Source organism: Cnephaeus nilssonii (genome assembly GCF_951640355.1).
Source record: "Cnephaeus nilssonii genome assembly, chromosome: 19".
Classification (NCBI taxonomy): Eukaryota; Metazoa; Chordata; class Mammalia; order Chiroptera; family Vespertilionidae; genus Cnephaeus; species Cnephaeus nilssonii.
In genome coordinates, this window is record NC_137090.1 from 38526171 (window position 1) to 38544719 (window position 18549).

The 18549-nt window shown below is 41.0% G+C and overlaps 1 protein-coding gene across 2 annotated transcripts; it reads left to right on the forward strand.

The window, feature by feature from the left end:
• Positions 1-21: 21 nt before the first annotated feature.
• On the forward strand, positions 22-16598 carry DERL2 (derlin 2; the record flags this gene model as incomplete). Of its 2 annotated transcripts, XM_079798316.1 has the most annotated exons (7): positions 22-147; positions 1328-1393; positions 4785-4858; positions 6634-6727; positions 7643-7838; positions 8087-8177; positions 13294-16598. In XM_079798316.1, the coding sequence occupies exons 1-7, from the start codon at positions 55-57 to the stop codon at positions 13397-13399; spliced, it is 720 nt and encodes a 239-aa protein (XP_079654442.1). In that variant the 5' UTR covers positions 22-54. The 2 variants fall into 2 exon arrangements, with proteins under 2 accessions (XP_079654442.1, XP_079654443.1); XM_079798317.1 differs by lacking the exons at positions 4785-4858; positions 6634-6727; positions 7643-7838; positions 13294-16598 and having other exon boundaries at positions 8087-8152.
• Between the last annotated feature and the right edge of the window lie 1951 nt (positions 16599-18549).

The following is an 18549-nucleotide window of genomic DNA, read 5'->3' on the forward strand; positions in this document are numbered from 1 at the left end:
CTGGGCTGACTGGCGGAAGGGGAAGTGGGGCGGGGGCAGGCGGCGGTGGGGAAGATGGCGTACCAGAGCCTCCGGCTGGAGTACCTGCAGATCCCACCGGTCAGCCGCGCCTACACCACCGCCTGCGTCCTCACCACCGCCGCCGTGGTGAGCAGATGCAGCGCCGGCTTCTCATTACCCGGGCTGGATATAACCGGGTCCTGGGGAAGCGGGTTTGGGCCTCCGGGAAGCCCAGATGGTTTGGTCTCAGGGTGGGTGGAGGTGGACAGGGTTCACTCTGGGGTTGGGAATCGCTTTCAGACTGATTAGCCGGTGACCGGGCAGGGAGTGCTCCTGCAGGAGGGTTGGGGGGGATCAGGACTGCAGGTCAGTTTCTGAGAAATGAAGGCCGGACCTATAGCAAGTCAGGGCGGCGGGAGCCGCCCACCCAGAAAACGTGTCTGAGAACCCTGGCGATGGCCAAGTGGCACCAGTGGCCAAGTGGTACCGCGGTGACTAGTGGGGGAAAGTCCGCCTGTGAAGAAACTTAGATATTGAGGATAGAAAGCTGGAAGTTGTCCAGAGGCAAGAGTCTTAAAATAAACAGAGTGTGAATACAGAGGTTGGCTGGAAGCAGGGTCTTGAGTATTGTTTCTTTTTTTTTTTAATATATTTTTATTCATTTCAGAGAGGAAGGGAGAGGGAGAGAGAGGTAGAAACATCAGTGATGAGAGAATCGTTGAGCAGCTGCCTCCTGTATGCCCCACACTGGGGATCAAGCCCGCAACCTGGGCTTGTGCCCTGGCTGGGAATCTAACATAGGTGGCCACTCAACCCCTGAGCGGCCTGGGCCTGGCGAGTCTCATTTCTTTTGAGTGAGATGTGTTGCTTCACCCAACTGTAACGGACTTTCCCCCACTAGTCACCGCGGTACCACTTGGCCATTGGTGCCACTTGGCCATCGCCAGGGTTCTCAGACACGTTTTCTGGGTGGGCGGCTCCCGCCGCCCTGACTTGCTATAGGTCCGGCCTTCATTTCTCAGATTCGGAGCCCCTGCTCATTACTTGCCCCATATCTAAGATATACATTTCCACCTGCATCCCATGCCTTCAGGCCAGCCTCAACTATTGCAATATAAAACAGACTTTTGTTATTTGTTGGGTATTGAGGATACAAAGAATTGTACCAGTTCTAGAGAATTGTGTACCAGCCTCTCCCGGTGGCTTTAAAGGATTCAGTCTAAGTGACTGAGAGTTGGAAATTGCTAGCCCTACTAATCCTTCATTGTAGATGATGAAATTTTACTTCTTGATTTGATTTGCTTAAGTAGCTCTTTCTCTATTTCAGCAGTTGGAATTGATCACACCTTTTCAGCTGTACTTCAATCCTGAATTAATCTTTAAACACTTCCAAGTAAGTGGTCCATCACAATCATGATGTTTCAGTTTTTAAACTTGTTTTTCTTTCTTTTTAATAGCAAAGCCAATTATATACTATCTCAAAAAATAATTCAGAGAAATAAGTGGGAATATCTGTTTATAAGTCTTATTGTGGGAGGTATAAATCAGAGATTCTGCAGCCTAATTGGGAATGTTTAAGAGATTCTCAAGCTCCTCATCATGCACTAAGTCAGAATAACCAAGGTTAGGAATTGAGAATCTGTGTGGATTTTTTAAAGTTCCCTGCATGGTTCTGCTTTGATGTGTTCAGTTCCTATATTTAGGAATCACTGGTTCAGAGTTAAATATTGTATTTGAGAGACTGACCAGGTAACTGCCCAGGGTAGAATCTCACAAGATGCCCTTATTTTGTGCATTTGCCACCTGACACACCCACACGTTGATGTTATCACCATTGTCCAGTTCAGGAACTCAGCTCTATCAGTGCATTTTATTATTCATTTATTTTATTTTCAATTTGTAAGAGAAAGTTTATTTAGAAAGTCACAAGCTCTGGCCGGGTAGCTCAGTTGGTTAGAGCGGCGTCTGGATACACCAAGGTTGCGGGTTTGATCTCTGGTCAGGGTACATACCAATACAAGAAGAACCAATGAATGCATAAATAAGTGGAACAACAAGTCTATGTTTCTCTCTCTCTTTAAAAGTCAATAAATAGCCCTGGCTGGGTGGCACAGTTGGTTGAAGCATCATCTCGTACATCAAAAGGTTGAAGGTTTGATTCCCGTTCAGGGCACATACCTAGGTTGGGGTTCAATTCATGGTCAGGGGGTATACAGGCGGCAACCAATCAATGTTTCTCACATTGATGTTTCTCTCCCTCCTTCCCTCCCTTCCTCTTTCTCTCTCTCTCATTCCCTCTCTCCTTCTCCCTAAACATATCCTTGGGTAAGGATTAAAATAAATAAGTAAATAAATAAATTTAAAAAATCAATAAAGTTTGAAAAAAATAAGGAAGTTAAAGGGATAGTGGAAGTGAGCCAGTTGGGCTGCATAGGCTCAGGAAACAAGTTACAGAAGCAAAAGAAGGACCCTTGGAACTTCGGAGAGGGAAAGGCAGAGGTAACAGGTTCCTGGGGGGAAAGTGGAGGAAGGGAAAGGTGTGAGCGTGCCCCCAGGAGGGAAGGACCCTCAACTCTATTAGTGCTTTTATTTTATTTATTTATTTTTGAACTTTTATAAGAGTTTATTTAAGCCAAACGGACAAAATATGCTACTGTGGGGGTGGGGAGCAAGATCTCAAATGCTCCTTCCTCTATTAGTGCATTTATTTATTTTTTTAAAAATATATCTTATTGATTTTTTACATGGAGGAAGGGAGAGGGATAGAGAGCTAGAAACATAGATGAGAGAGAAACATCGGATCAGCTGCCTCCTGCACACCCCCTACTGGGAATGTGCCCGCAACCAAGGTACATGCCCTTGACCGGAATCGAACCTGGGACCTTTCAGTCCGCAGGTCGATGCTCTATCCACTGAGCCAAACCGGTTTCAGCTATTAGTGCATTTAAAGTGATCCATCTTCCAGGGATCAGATTATACTGACAAAACTGGAAAGATTGACATCTTAAACGACATGCCAGTTTGTTAGATTGCAGTGGAAGGTGGTCCTTTCCAGTAATTACAGTGCTGAAGGAGAGATGTCTTTTCCTGCTCCAGGATGTTCATATAGGCTATAGTTGGAATAGGAGACCCAAAAACCAGTAATTCTGCCTCTATACATGCTATTCACTCTGTTTCAAGTGTGTTTCATTCACTTTATACCCACTGAACTCCAGCTTGCCTTGCAAGAGAAGCTTTTATGTGACCATCTCTTTTGTGTCCCTCGGGTATTTGTAAATGCTTCCTCTCTCTTATCTCAGACTTGCACTTGTTTATATGCTTGTGTCCTGGCGAGATGGAGGGCTCTAAAGTCTAGTACTGCAGAACTGAATTGTTTCAACTTTATTAGTTACCAGTTCTTACGAGTTTAATAATATTTAAAGCAACCCTGTGGACTCTTGTCATGTCTTCTTCCTTTGATACTCACATGGGCTTTGCTAAGTGCTGTAGCTCCACCCAAGTCTTGCTTCAAGTTAATAATTGCTTGGCTTTGCCTGGAGTTAAACTCTTGATACTGGGAATCTGCATTAGGAGTTAGAAGTTCTAGGTTTGAGTTCAGAGTCTCCCTTTACAATTCATGTGTTCTTGGCAAGCATTTTAAAAGTATTCTTAGTTTTATTTATGAAATGGGGATGGTGGACACAGGATTAAGATCACATGAGCTGCTAGAATATGTTAAACTACTTTAAAATGTTAAGTGCTCTACCATTGTGAGAAGTTGTTTTGATTGTGAGCTCCATGGGTTGGGTAGGGAAGAGTAATTTCCAACAAGAACATGAGTGTCCTTATATCTACCAAGTAGACTCTAGTTATTAGAGCATTTGGTCTTTACTTGTAGGAAGTTGGCTTTTTTTTTTTTTTTTTTTAATGCATTCATTGGTTGCTTCTTGTATGTGCCCTGACTGGATATTGAACCCGAAATTTTGGCGTATTGGGACGATGCTCTAACCAACTGAGCTACCGGCCAGGGCGGGAGTTAGCTATTAGTTCAGACTAGAATTTGAATATTTGCTTTACAGTTACTCTTTACTCTGGGTGTTTTGGGCTACTTAATATAGAAACATTTTTTAGCAATTTGTATTAGATCCCTAGAGTTTTTCTCTGGTGTCTCAAGACTATTCATTAAATTGTGATACTACATATATGAAAGCACTCTTTTCTGTTATGCAAATTAACCTAGTCTTTCCATCAAACTTTTTCTATAATTTGCTTAACCATGGGGTGTGGGCTTTTTTTTTTTTTTTTTTTCCAAATTATAAGAGAAAGTTTATTTAGAAAGTTACAGAGGTAGTAGAAGTGAGCCAGCTGGGCTGTGTAGGTTCAGGAAACAAGTTACAGAAGCAAAAGAAAAGGACCCTTGGAGCTTAGGAGAGAGAAAGACAAAGGTACCAGGTCCCTGGGGGGAAGAAGAGGGAACTGGAAAGGCTCGGGAGCAGGTGTGCTCCCAAGAGGGAGAGTGCACAGGTGTGGGCTCTTTCTGTTGTTTTGTTTTTTAAAGACAATCACAATTTCAAGATTTCTGTCCTATTATCGTTACAGATATCAGGAGTTGAGTGACATCATTCAGACTCTCAAAATCCAGTGTCAGATTTTGTGCCCCACTCTTTGATTCAGAACATCGTATCACCTAGCCATGGCCTTTCAACCATCATAGTCAGAGGATATCTCTTTTGTCTTAATATGGAAGCGTTTCTTGGTATATTTTACTTAATCTACCTCTCTCTTGGTTTTTTTTCTTTTAACAGATATGGAGGCTAATCACCAATTTTTTATTTTTTGGGCCTGTTGGATTCAATTTTTTATTTAACATGATATTTCTGTATCCTTTATTAAGTGGGGTTAGCATAAAAACTTTAGGTTCACTTAGGAAATACAAAATTAAATTGAAACTATTAATCCTGTTATTTTTGTTACCATTTTATTTATTTTTTTAAATATATTTTTATTCATTTCAGAGAGGAAGGGAGAGAGAGAGAAATAGAAACATCAGTGATGAGAGAGAATCATTGATTGGCTGCCTCCTGCACACCCCCTACTGAGGATCAAGCCTGCAACTGGGACAAGTGCCCTTGACCAGAATCAAACCTGGGACGCTTCACTTCACAGGCCAATGCTCTATCCACTGAGCCAAACCAGCTAGGGCTTTGTTAACATTTTAGCTGTAACTTCTAGGTACTGGCTCAATGGTGCAGAGTAGTTGGTCAGATAGTAATGTTTTGAGGGTGTTTGTAGGTCACTGCTGGTTCAAAGAGGAGGTATCTATAATAATAAAAGGGTAATATGCTAATTCCTTCCCCCTGCCAGGGAAGCCCGGGTCCCAGGCGCCTGCCAACGGCCGGAGGGAAGCTCGGGCCCGGGTGCTGGAGGGAAGCCAGTGCCAGCAGCCGGGGGGAGGAAGGCCTACTCTGGCACAAATTTCGTGCATCAGGTTTCTAGTTTAACCATAAAATGATTACATTTCTGCCTCTAAGTCACTTGCAAATATGATCAAGGGAGAGGAGTGATTTGATTGATGCATGCTTACAAAGTAACATCAGCAGGTACCAAGTAGTAAAACACAAGCTGAATATAGTGATAATTGATAGAGCTTTGATACAGGTCTGGGAGTGGGCTCGTGAAGAATGGAAACTTGAGATCTTGTATCTTAGTTGCTGGTTCTACTGGCTGAAAGACAGAGCCATAATATCTGCCAAGCTTGCCGTGTTCCAGTTTATTGAGACGCAGGAAAGAGTTGTGCTCTGGTCATATGGTAATTGGGGCCACTGAGCAGATCTTCCTCCTCCACCCTGACCCTCTGGAAAGAGGGCAGTTACAGCTCACCTCGACCTGCAGTAGACTGAGAGCCATGTAGGGGGTGACAGGATTCCTGCCCTAGGATGGATTCCTTTGTCTCCTATATGGCATATTCTGGTAAGTTTCTGATAATTAAATTTTTTCATCAAAATGCAACTTCAGCCCTGACTAGTTTGGCTCAGTGGATAGAGCGTCGGCCTGCGCGGACTGAAGGGTCCCAGGTTCGATTCCAGTCAAGGTCATGTACCTTGGTTGCGGGCACATCCCCGGGGGGGTGGGGAGGGTGCAGGAGGCAGCTGATCAATGTTTCTCATTGATGTTTCTAACTCTATCCTTCTCCCTTCCTCTCTGTAAAAAATCAATAAAATATATATATTTTTTAAATGCAACTTCATTGACTGAGGTATAGAAGTACTCTACCAGCCTGAAGAAGTAGATTACCACTCAAGGCTTCTTGATGCAGATTTCTTCCAAGTGAGGTGTGCAAAAGCAAGGGTGACGCAGGCTCTGGTGTGGCTGGACATGGAAAAGATGATACGGATTTGGAAAGGTTTAATAGGTGACTGGGAGCATGTTTATCCAGAATCTGGCTGGATTCCCCAATTAGGAACAGTTTTTGTAAAATATGAAGTTGAATAAAATGTAGAGAGAAGTAACCATACTACCATTTATAATAAACATTCTTACAGAAAAAAGGCTTGACTTATAAATGATGTGGAGTCCAAGTATTCTTACGTAATACATTAAATTTTACTTTCTTCATGTTTGTGTGCTTAACATTTTCTTAACCTGAAACTTAAGATACCGTTACTGTCGAATGCTAGAAGAAGGCTCTTTCCGAGGTCGGACAGCAGACTTTGTATTTATGTTCCTTTTTGGTGGATTTTTAATGACTGTATCCTTCAACAAATAGAACAAACATAGGAAAATGTACCAACTTCTCTCTTCCTAAAATTTTTCATCCATCTCCCACAATTCACTAGATATTCTAAACAAACAGAGACCTCCAGATTCTAGCTTTAGGGTACTACTGTTTATTGTACAGCACACTTTATGTGCCAGTGTCTAAGCCTGGAGGTTAGACAGGATGCTTTTCTACTATGAGCACGTCAGAGGAACTTCTAGCCAAGGTGGGTTACTGTCTGTTAGTGGATAAATGGAAAAGAAGATGTGATATGTCTATATCTATCTGTCTATATACATATATATGTATATGTATATTCCCCAAAAAATGTATACAAAAAGCATTTTCAGTTTTGAAAGTGAAATGTATATTAATAAAACTGCCTTTATAATTACTCAAAGTGTGTTTACATATTTTGGGGGATACCCTATATTATTGTTCATGGTGTGCTTCACTTTTAAATAAAGTTGGTAAGGCATTTATTTGGTTACTACCAAAACTGATACATTATTTAAAAAAAAAAAAAGAATTGTCAACCATATAACAGACTTGAATGTAGTCCGTCTGACAGGATGGTTTTGCTGCAGTTGGCTTTATTCACCCTCTGTAAAGGTGCTAATGGTGAGTGAACTTTAATTCAATTATTGACCAAATAATTAACACATTTTCCAAAAAGGCAAAAACTTCATGAAAGCAGAAAAACACTTTGAAATAATTTGGCCTAAGCAGGTTTTTGCCAGATTGCTCTTGGGAATTATTTTCAGGCCTTTTTCTTGTAAAGATGTAAGTAACTAATGCTTAGCTTTCCTAATTCAGACTTTTGTTGGAACACAATCCTTAGTTCTTTTGCCCAGTCTTCCCTATTACATTGTTAATGTTGATATTTTCCTTAATGCCATCTGCTAGGTTTTTGGTTTGTTTGTGAGCTTAGTTTTTTTGGGCCAGGCCTTTACAATAATGCTTGTCTACGTGTGGAGCCGAAGGAACCCTTATGTCCGCATGAACTTCTTCGGCCTTCTCAATTTCCAGGCCCCCTTTCTACCCTGGGTGCTCATGGGCTTTTCCTTGTTGTTGGGGAACTCAATCATTGTGGACCTCTTGGGTAAGAGTCTTATCACTACTTTTCTATTATGTTACTTATAAACTTTGTCACTATTTTTCATGTTTATCCTTCTTTAATAGCTATTATGGGATTATTTGATAATTATATTCTCAAAGATTATAATATTAGTTTTCTAATTCTTACTATATTGATATTTCTTCCTAATTATAAGGAACTTATGTTGGTAGATTCACTTGCAATTAAAATTTTAATCCTCTCCCTCCTCCTTTATTTCTGGTTGACTTTAGGTATTGCAGTCGGACACATATATTTTTTCTTGGAAGATGTATTTCCCAATCAGCCTGGTGGAATAAGAATTCTGAAAACACCATCTATTTTGTGAGTACTTAACACCAGGTTACGTGTTTTGTTGCAGGCAAACTGGGACAGGGTCCATGATCAGTGTTCAGGTCAGTAAATATTTACAGATTGAGCCATCTCGCTGCAGTTGAGGAGCATTTGTGTGGGAGGAGCAGACAGTGCCAGGCTGGTGGCAGGAGGGGGCTCACAGGCTCAGGATGTCCCGAGGCTGACTTGTTAACTGCTGTCCAGGATGACCACTAGCACCTCCTGCTCCAGAGAGGAGCCTGGGGGTTTATGAAAGTTTATAGACCGGTAAGAGCAGAATGGGCAAAACCATCTAGAGGAAAGTTTTTAATGGTGGGATTTCTGGCCTTCCAAACAGGTGGTAGTACCCTGGCCAGTGTGGCTCAGCTGGTTGAGCATCATCCTGTGCACCGAAAGGTTGCCGGTTCAGTTCTCAGGCAGGGTATATGCCCAGGTTGCAGGCTCAATCCCCGGTAGGGAGCATGCAGGAGACAGCTGATCAGTGTTTCTCTCTCACATTGATGTTCCTCTCTCCCTCTCCCTCTCTCTCTAAAGTTAATAATAATTTAAAAATCTTTAAAATAAAAAAATACAAACAGTGGTAGAGATAAGCATTAGAGTGGAAATAGCTTTGGGTGTAGGCCGTTCCACCGACCAGCCATGTGATTTTAAGCAAGTCCCTTCGTTTTTGCACTTCATTTTTCCTGGAGACAGAGCTTTCATAAGACCTCTTTCTACTCCAGAATGTTGTGTCCTTAGGATATACTGTATTAAAAAGAGTTCACTTGAGGAATGAAATGTAAGTTTTTATATTATAAAATGTTGGTTATAGAATAGTTAAACAAAACAAAGAAAGCAAATTCCTCCATAATCCCACCTCTTAGATATAACATTGTTAACTTTTTTATGTGTTCTTCAGTCTTTTATTGTCTGTGTACTTTTTAAAAAAAACACATTTTATTGATTATTTTACAGAGAGGAAGAGAGAGAGTTAGAAACATCGATGAGAGTGAAACATCCATCAGCTGCCTCCTGCACACCTCCTACTGGGGATGTGCCCGCAACCAAGGTGCATGCCCTTGATCAAAATCGAACCCGGGACCCTTCAGTTCGTAGGCCGATGCTCTATCCACTGAGCCAAACCGGTTAGAGCTGTCTGTGTACTTTTTAAAAATGCTTTTTATAATCTTTTTTAAGTAATGTGTCATAATTGTTCTTCCATCATAAATGTTCTACGAAATTGTGACAGCTACACAATATACCTGGTATCAATATAACATAATTTTACTAATCCCTTACTGATGGACATTGACATTAGTTCTTGCTTTTCCCTTTTATGATTGGAGTCGTGAATATCCCTATAGCTAAATGTTTGCACACATCCATGATTATTTTCCAAGGTTAAATTCTTAAAAGTGGAATTGCCATTTTGTTTATTGCTAAATCACCACCCAGAATGGTTGTTCAGGTTTACATTTCTACCAGCAACATATTAAGTGTTCCTTCCCCACATCCTCGTCAAACGCAGGGGGTATTGTATTTACTTTTTCCTAGTTTGATAGCCGTAAGATCATGGACAAAGGATTTCCCCCTTGGGAATTTCAAGGTAAATTGTCAGTATAATGTCCCCTGACCCCCTTTAGTTGTGTTTTTTATAAACAAGGACATTTCTTCTACAGTCCAAATCAGTAAGCGAACGTTAATCCTCAAACCCTGTTCCACACTTGGAAGTTGTCCTCAATGTTCTTTTTTTTTTTTTTAATATATTTTATTGATTTTTTACAGAGAGGAAGAGAGAGGGATAGAGAGTTAGGAACATCGATGAGAGAGAAACATCGATCAGCTGCCTCTTGCACACCCCCTCCTGGGGATGTGCCCGCAACCAAGGTACATGCCCTTGACCGGAATCGAACCTGGGACCCTTGAGTCCGCAGGCCGACGCTCTATCCACTGAGCCAAACCGGTTTCGGCTCAATGTTCTTGATAGCAAAAGAATCCAGCTCAGCTCTAGGGGTTGCATGTAGTTATGTCTCATTGGTCTCCTTCAGGTTGGAACAGCTCTTCAGGCTTTCCTTGATTTTCGTGACATTGGCATTTGTGAAGATTATAGGCCCATTTTGACTAATGTTCTTTCACATTTAGGTTCAGGTTTTGCATCTTTGGCAGGACTATCGAGAAGTGACATTGCATCCTTCTAATTGCAGCCTATTGGGACAGGGTTTCAGGTTGTTGCATTTGTCAGAGTGGTGGTAATCACTGATTGTGTCCGGTGTCAGTGAGGCTTCTACTGCAAAGTTACTCTTTTTCCTTTTTCCCTTTTTAATTTAATATATTTATATTGATTTCAGAGAGGAAGGGAGAGGGAGAAGGCTTAGAAACATCAATGATGAGAGAGAATCATTGATTAGCTGACTCCTGCACGCCCCCTACTGGGGATCAAGCCTGCAACCTGCTCATGTGCTCTGACCAGGGATTGAACTGTGACCTCCTGGTTCATAGGTCGATGCTCAACCACGGAGCCACACAGGCCGGGCTTTTATGTATTTCTCATATGCTTTTTCACTCAGTTCATCTAGTTCTGAAAGGTTACTCAGTGTCATCTTGATCAGCCAAACATCTTCATAATAAGATTTGTTGACAAGTCCAGGATTTTCTGCAAGAGCTTCATTAATTTCAGTTAATTCTCCTGATAGAGGAGAGTAGAGTTCACTAGCAGCTTTCACACTTTTCAAAACACCAAACTCATCTTGTTATTTCAATTTTGTCCCAATTTGAGGCAGACAACAGTAAACATCATCACCCAAAGCTTCCTGTGCAAAATTGTTGATCCCACTGTTCCAATACCATTTTCTGTTATTATCCATTCATGTTTCTCTGTGAACTTATGCACTGAGAGCAGATTGGGGCCAGTGCACAGCCCCCTACCATCGCCCTCCCTCAGGCCCCAGGACCGCATGCAGGGTGTGGTGGGCACTGAGGTGGCACTCACGTTGTAGGCCGCTGCCTGCAGGCTCCCAGCCCTGAGAGCTCCACGTTGGTTCGCAGGAGTGCAGAGGTTCTGGCACAACTCCTATTGAAAGGTTTTAAACAGGTTGAGCGTGGTAGTGGATTTATGGTGGACCCTTCACTGTGGGCCTCTCATAGGGTACCCATGCAGAGGAAACTGCAGCCTGGAACCATTGCCCAGCCTCCTCAGCTGTGGGCTGGGAGCACTGAAGGGGGTTGTACAGTGTGGGGGAGGAGGGAAGATTTTAAGCAGGTTGTGAAAAGATCACTGGGGGGCATCTTGGGTATGTTTATTGGGTAAGAGGATGGGGTAAGTGTGTTGTGTTAATGTTAGAATTGTCCAAACCTGTAGAGAATTTTTGTAAGAGTCTATTTGAATCAAACTGATGATATCCTGGGAAGCAAATCTCAAATGCTCCTGTTTTTATTGTTAATTTGTAAGAATTAAAGGAGCTCATCTTAAAACACAGATGCTTTTCCTGAGCCCAATATAAAATAGAAGTTTTCAGATACACTTCTAATTTTATCAACTGTGGGCAAGTACAATTAGAAATATGAATGTAAATAGAAGATGCTGCTTTAAAGTTTTTGGACATTTAATTTATTTAAAATTTTAATTGTGATTAAATACACATAACATAGAATTTATCATTTTATACATTTGTAGGGTACAGTTTACTGGCAGTAAGTACATTCACATTGTGCTTCTATCACCACCATTCATCCACAGAACTCTTTTCATATTGTAAAATGAACTCTGTATCCATTTAACCAGCGGTTGCCCACCTTTTGAACCTCACGGACCACCGGTTAGCAACTGTTGCATTAAACAATAACTCCCCGTCCCCTTCTCCCCCTGTCCTTTCACAATCACCACTTTCTACTTTCTGTCTCCATGAGTTTGACTACTCTAAGTACCTCATGTAAGTGGAATCATGCAGTATTTATCCTTTTGTGACCAGCTTATTTCACTTAGCATACTGCTTTCAAGATTCATCCATGTTGTAGCATGTGCCAGAATAAGTGTGATCTAGCTTTTGTAAAATTAAATATATAAAAGTTCTGGAAGAATAATGAAAACACCAAAAATGATTATCTCTGGGAATTTTGGATATTTTACTCATACATTTCCTGTTTTCTCTATAATTAACATGTATTGCTTTTGTATTAAAAACTAGTAAAGGAGCCTGGCCGGTGTGGCTCAGTGGTTGAGTGTAGACCTATGAACTAGGAGGTCACAGCACATGCTCAGGTTGCAGGCTCGAACCCCAGTAGGGGGCATGCAAAGGTAGCCAATCAATTATTCTCTCTCATCTTTGACTCTCTTCAATCCCTCTCCCTCTCCCTTCCTCTCTGAAATCAGTAAAAATATATATGTAAAAAATTTAGTAAAAAAAAATAATTAAATTTTTAAAAAATTAAAATAAATAAATAACTAGTAAAGGAGCCCTGGCCTTTGTGTCTCAATGGTTGGAGCATCAGCCAGTGCACCGAAGGGTCCAATTCCTGGTAAGTGGCACATACCTGGGTTGAAGGTTCGATCCCTGATGTGTTCCGGAGGCAGCCAATCTAAGTGTCTCACATCAATGTCTGTCTGTCTGTCTGTCTGTCTGTCTGTCTGTCTGTCTCTCTCTCTCTCTCTCTCTCTCTCTCCCCCTCCCCGCCCCTCACCCTCCCCCCCCTCCACTCTCTAGAACATCAATCGAAAAATATCCTCGAGTGAGGATTAACCAAAAAACGATTTTTTTTTTAATTTTTTTTTTTAGTAAAGGAGGCCCTGGCCAATGTGGCTCACTTGGTTGAGCATCATTCCATGCATAGAAAGATTGCTGATTTTATTCCTGGTCAGGGTACATATCCAGGTTTCGGGTTCAATCCTGGTCAGGATGCATATAAGAGGCAACCAACGTATTTCTCTCTTTCTCTCTTAAAATTAGTAAAGGAGGTAAAGGCTAATATAAATATGAAACAATTGTGAATACCTTTAAAAATATATAAATTCATTGGTGGGCAGATGTAATGCTAGTCCATTGGTTGAAACCTCATGGGATCTTTTCGACCTTGCAGCATTCAGGACCTGAGATGATTCTGGGACTGAATTATATCGGTTTCTGTTTTTTAGGAAAGCTATTTTTGATACACCAGATGAGGATCCAAATTACAATCCACTACCTGAGGAGCGGCCAGGAGGCTTCGCCTGGGGTGAGGGCCAGCGCCTCGGCGGGTAAAGCAGCAGTGCCAACAATGAGACCCAGCCGGGAAGGACTCAAGACACACCCATTGGGATTCTTTTATCCTTTGTGTTGCAAAAGTGTGGACACTTTTGACAGCTTGACAGATTTTAACTCCAGAAGCACTTTATGAAATGGTACACTGATTAATCCAGAAGACATTTCCAGCAGTTTGCCGGTGGTTCCTCACTGCACCGGTACTGTAAGTGTAACCTCTCGGAGCCAAAAACTGGAGAAACATACCCTGCCGCCTCTGTCGAACAAGGACATGTGTGCTTGAGTTCTGTGGTGAAAGGCAGAGCTCTTTCCTCCTCCTCTTTGATAGACGAGGCCATGGTGTAAATGGAAGTTTCAGAGAGGACAAAATAAAACGGAATTCCATCTCTCTCTCACTAATTAAAGCTTTTGTGTGTGATCTTTTACATGATGAGATTGTATTCCAGCTCCTGCGTAGGTCTGAGCTCGGAGCAGTTTACATGCCCACTCTTCATGTGTCTCCACAGCTGTCGACTGGATTTCATTTCAAGATTGGAAATATGCGGCTGATAATATGTGGCTGTGTATACATCTTACTAATTCAGAATGGCAGCTCCAATGGGAACATTTGTTTATGTTGTGCAGACAGTTTGTTCTCATCGGGGTTTTGCAAAACTTCAAGTTGTCAGATGATGTAGGTTGGGGTGGTTCCTTTTTTTTTTTTTAATCCTCACCTGAGGATATTTTCATTGATTAGAGAGAAGGGGGAACATCAATGGGAGAGAGAAACATGCATCAGTTGCCTCCAGTATACACCCCAACGGGGATTGAACCCTCAACCCTTCAATGCATAGGATGATACTCTAACCAACTGAGCCACACTGGCCAGGGCAGTAGGATGGTTCTTATAACAGCAGGAATTCAGATACTGGACAGTTCAGTTATAGGCAGAAAGTTAATGTGGCATCTTCTTTATTCTGCATTTCTCCATTAAGAAATCCAGGGAAAGACTCATTGCCATCTTTGTAAAGCCTCAGAAGGATCATTAGACCAGGACATCAAGTTACAATGTTGACTTTGGAGCCAGATGAACAAGGTACCAGTTAGACAGGGATATATTTCTCCTGGGCCTTTGGCTAGTTAACATTTGCCATTTGCTTCATGAAAAGCTAAGAAGCTTTTCAGAGCCAAGTACCTGGTTTATCTTCCAAACCAAGTAGAAATTAGGTTCCACAGAAATAGGAACTTCATGCCTAGGGTTCAATATCCAAAATACTCACTTCCCTGGGTCTCAGCAGGTTTGCATCACATGCCCAAATAATTCAGAGAACCCCGAGGACTAAAATGGCATCCCAAGAAAAGAGATTATTTCAGAATAGTTTTAATAAACACCACGTAGACACAGGACCTTTTCCAAGTAGTTGTAGACTGGTTAAGTGGTAGCTTTCTAGAGTGTGAGATTTTCCTCAAAGATGACGCTTCAGATTCAACATTATAAACAGGAATTTTCAGATTTTGAAGTGAATAGTATTTTAATGTCTAAATGGAATGGGCATAAGGAATGGAATTTAAATGTTTTAATGCTGCTAGTCGGTAACTTTGAATATGATTGTTGCGATTTTATAGAATGTAGGTTAATGGGACTGCTTTATTTCCTGAGTGGTTTAAAAAAATATTTAAATGCCAATCTTGGAATGCAGAATTCTTATGGGATTTTTAAATTGTTACGTCTTTATTCAAGAAAGCTTGAATTTAATTAGAAGAGTTTTTAAAATTATTTTTTAATGAGTTTCTCTAGTTTTATTTGTTCTCCCTTAGTTAACTTTCAGTTACCCAGTTTATGGAATTATTGTGGTAAATTTTTAATCTTAAAATCTATTCACTGAGTTCATTTAAGTAGAGAATGTCTGTACATATTAATGACTGGGTAAAACTGGAAACCAATTTTGAATTGATGACCTACACACAGTCAGTTATGGGATTTTGATTTCTCTGTGGTATGAGAATTCCTAGTGGCAGAATTCCACTGTGGCAGTGGTCACTTCAATCACTGTCCTCTTACCATTTTGGCCAGTCCCACTACCACCATCCCTAGCCCTATGTTGTAAACAGGTTACCTAGGCTTACCTGAACATAAGGAAAAGTCCTCACCTCTTCTCCAACTTACCTCTCCATCTCGATTCTTCCAGAACACCCTTCTTTTTCATAATGCAAATCAACTGAAAAATGAGATTCAGTATATGGAATTTTGTGACCAATTTACCTAACATAATTTAAGGGATTCTTGAATTCTACCATTAATACTGATAAGCACACCTGACTAAGGCATAGTATTTTTGTTGTAGAAATACAATATATGTTCATGGTGTTGTTGTTTTTTAAATGGGCGTACAAATTGCATCTCCCTAGGAGATAACATTTTATATACATTTTGGTGTGGGTTTTTTTTTTCCCTGTGGATTTACATTTCCCTCTTCCACTTGTTCTTTTTCTATGTCACTCTTATATGTCCTAATATCTTTCATACTTCTTGTGTAGTATTTCTAAGCAGAGAGCGCCCAAGTGTTGGATTTTGGTAATGAAGTCTCATTCTGCCTCTGGTGTCTATGGGAATTAGGAAATATTGGAGCTATTGGCATGTTGCATAAAGGGCTTCCTAGAATTGTCATCCGTCCTTGATAGCCTGCATTTTATGTTGTGGCTGTGTTTTCCTTTGACAGATGAGTGCCATCTGTGTTGTAGTCAAAAAATGCCATTGTTTCCAGTGTCCTATAGGATGTCCCCTAAGCTATTTGCATATTATATGAATTTGCATGAAAGCTGGTGAGCTTTTTGTGGTCAAGTCATTTCTCTGCTCAGAAATCCACAGTGACTTCTGAGCCCCCATATCAAATGCATACCTCTTGCCTTTGTCTGAACCTTACTCCTACTTCTACCTAACAGGAGCCTCAGTGTAGTTTGGTCAGTCCTTCAAGGCCTGACCCCTTCCCGACTCCTCAAGAAATTTTGTCTCTAAGGCCCATTTCATTGTCTTTCTTCTTTGAATCCCTGTAAGCGTCAAGTCTACGATATACTCTTACACGAAATTATATATTTTTTGTACTGTTTGTAGCTGGTTCATGTGTATTAGTTTTGTCTCCCTCATGAGAATGTAAGCTCCTTAAGGGCAGGGACCATGTCTTAAATTTTTGTATCCACCACAGTGCCTGGCATAGTGCTCGGCACATGGGTGCTGAATAAATACTTTGTTTATTGATCAGCAAACTATTATCTGGTATTTTTAATTAAAGAGAGGTTAATGGCCCAGCCAATGTGGCTCAATGATTGAGCATCGACCTATGAATCAGCTGGTCACAGTTCAATTCCCGGTCAGGACATATGCCCAGGTTGTGGGCTTGATTCCCAGTATGGGGCATGCAGGAAGCAGCTGATCAATGTTTCTCTCCCTTGACCTTCCTCTCTCTCATATAAATACATTTTACTTTTCTCTTATTTTTAAATCCCCACCCCAGGTCATTTTTCCATTGATTTTTAGAGAGAGTGGAAGGGAGGGGGAAGAGACAGAAATAGAAACATTGATGTGAGAGAGACCCATCTATTGGTTGCCTCCTGCACAGCCTGATCAGGGACAGGGATCAAGCCTGCAACCAAGGTATGTGCCCTTTACCTGGATTGACTTGAAACTCTTCAGTCCACGGGCCAGTGCTCTAAGCGAAATGGATAGGGCAATAAAAACACATTAAAAATAAAATGGACAGATTTCACATGAAAATACTCATTTTTTTACTTTCCTTGGAAAGAATGGCAAGGTCTGGCAATACCCAGCCTGCATGGCAGCTATGGCCCAGAGGTCACTAGTGGCTGCTTCTAGAGTCAGGGAATGTTCTCTATGAAGAGGTTATTTTACTCATGCATATTACCTACCTGGACTCGTAATCATGTGGAGGACATGTCTTCTTCATTAGCTTACTCGGGAAAGCACACTGGGAAAAAGGACCGAGGTCTGTCTTTTACATACTCAAGGTCCATAATTTGAGTTAACATTCAGTTATTGCTATGGTTTGAATATTTGTGCCTCCACCCCAAATTCATAGGTTGAAATCCTAATCCCTAATGTGATGGCATTAAGAGGTGGGGCTTTTGGGAGGTACTTAAATCATGAGGTAGATTCTTCATTGATGAGATTATTGCCTTATGTAAAAGCTCCAGAGATCTCTACCCCCTTCTTTCACCTGAGGATACAAGAAAGAAGCAGCAATGAAACAGGGAGAGGGCCCTCAACCAAAGGCAACCATCTGACACCTTGATCTAGGAATCCAACCTCCAGAACTGAGCAATAATTTTCTGTTGTTTGTAAGCTACCTAGTCTGTGGTATTTTGTTATAGCAGTTCTATTTGGTATTTTATTTTCCTTTTTAGTTTTGGGTTGTCTTTCTAAATTTTTAAGGACAAGAAGTGAAATTTTGTCAATTCTTAAACACATATTTGCTGTTAGTTCAACATGTACTTTTTCAGTAACCCCTGGTCACTGTACTGTCAGCAACTAAAGGAAAATTGTCTCAGATCTCGGGGAAGGGGAAAGGAGAATTTTTAAAAGGTTTACAAATATAAGTGTCATGGATATGAACTTCATAGGATGCCTGAAATCCTTCATGTGGGTTGAAGCTTATGATGAACTCTTTTTATATAGTTTCCTGTATGCAGAGCAAATGGACTGCTTGCCAGTCTTTCTGTGTAAATTAGAAAATCGTCTAAGAGCTTTGAATTTAGGAGGTGACGGACAAACTAATTTTAACCTACTTTCCCTTGCTGCAGTTCCGAATCTTCATTGATTGGTGTTCGTGTGATGGGTGTTGGCAAGCACTGTAGAGGACTTCAAAGTCTGGCAGGAATAGTTGGAGAAGAGGAGGGGAAAATACAATTTTAGTTCATTAAACTCCCTCTTTCCCTGCTTTTATTACAGGAACAGGCCACTCCATTTGGGATAGTCATTGTCTGAGGAGAATATAGAATTACTAGAAAATATATAATACTTTTCCTTTTCTGCAACGCAAGATGATCACGAGTATCCTTTTCAACATTCTGATTTTTTTTTTTTTTTACATCTGAATGACTTTAATCTCGGAGGCTTAGTTTCTTGTCTGTAAATTGGGGATTAATAGTATTAAATT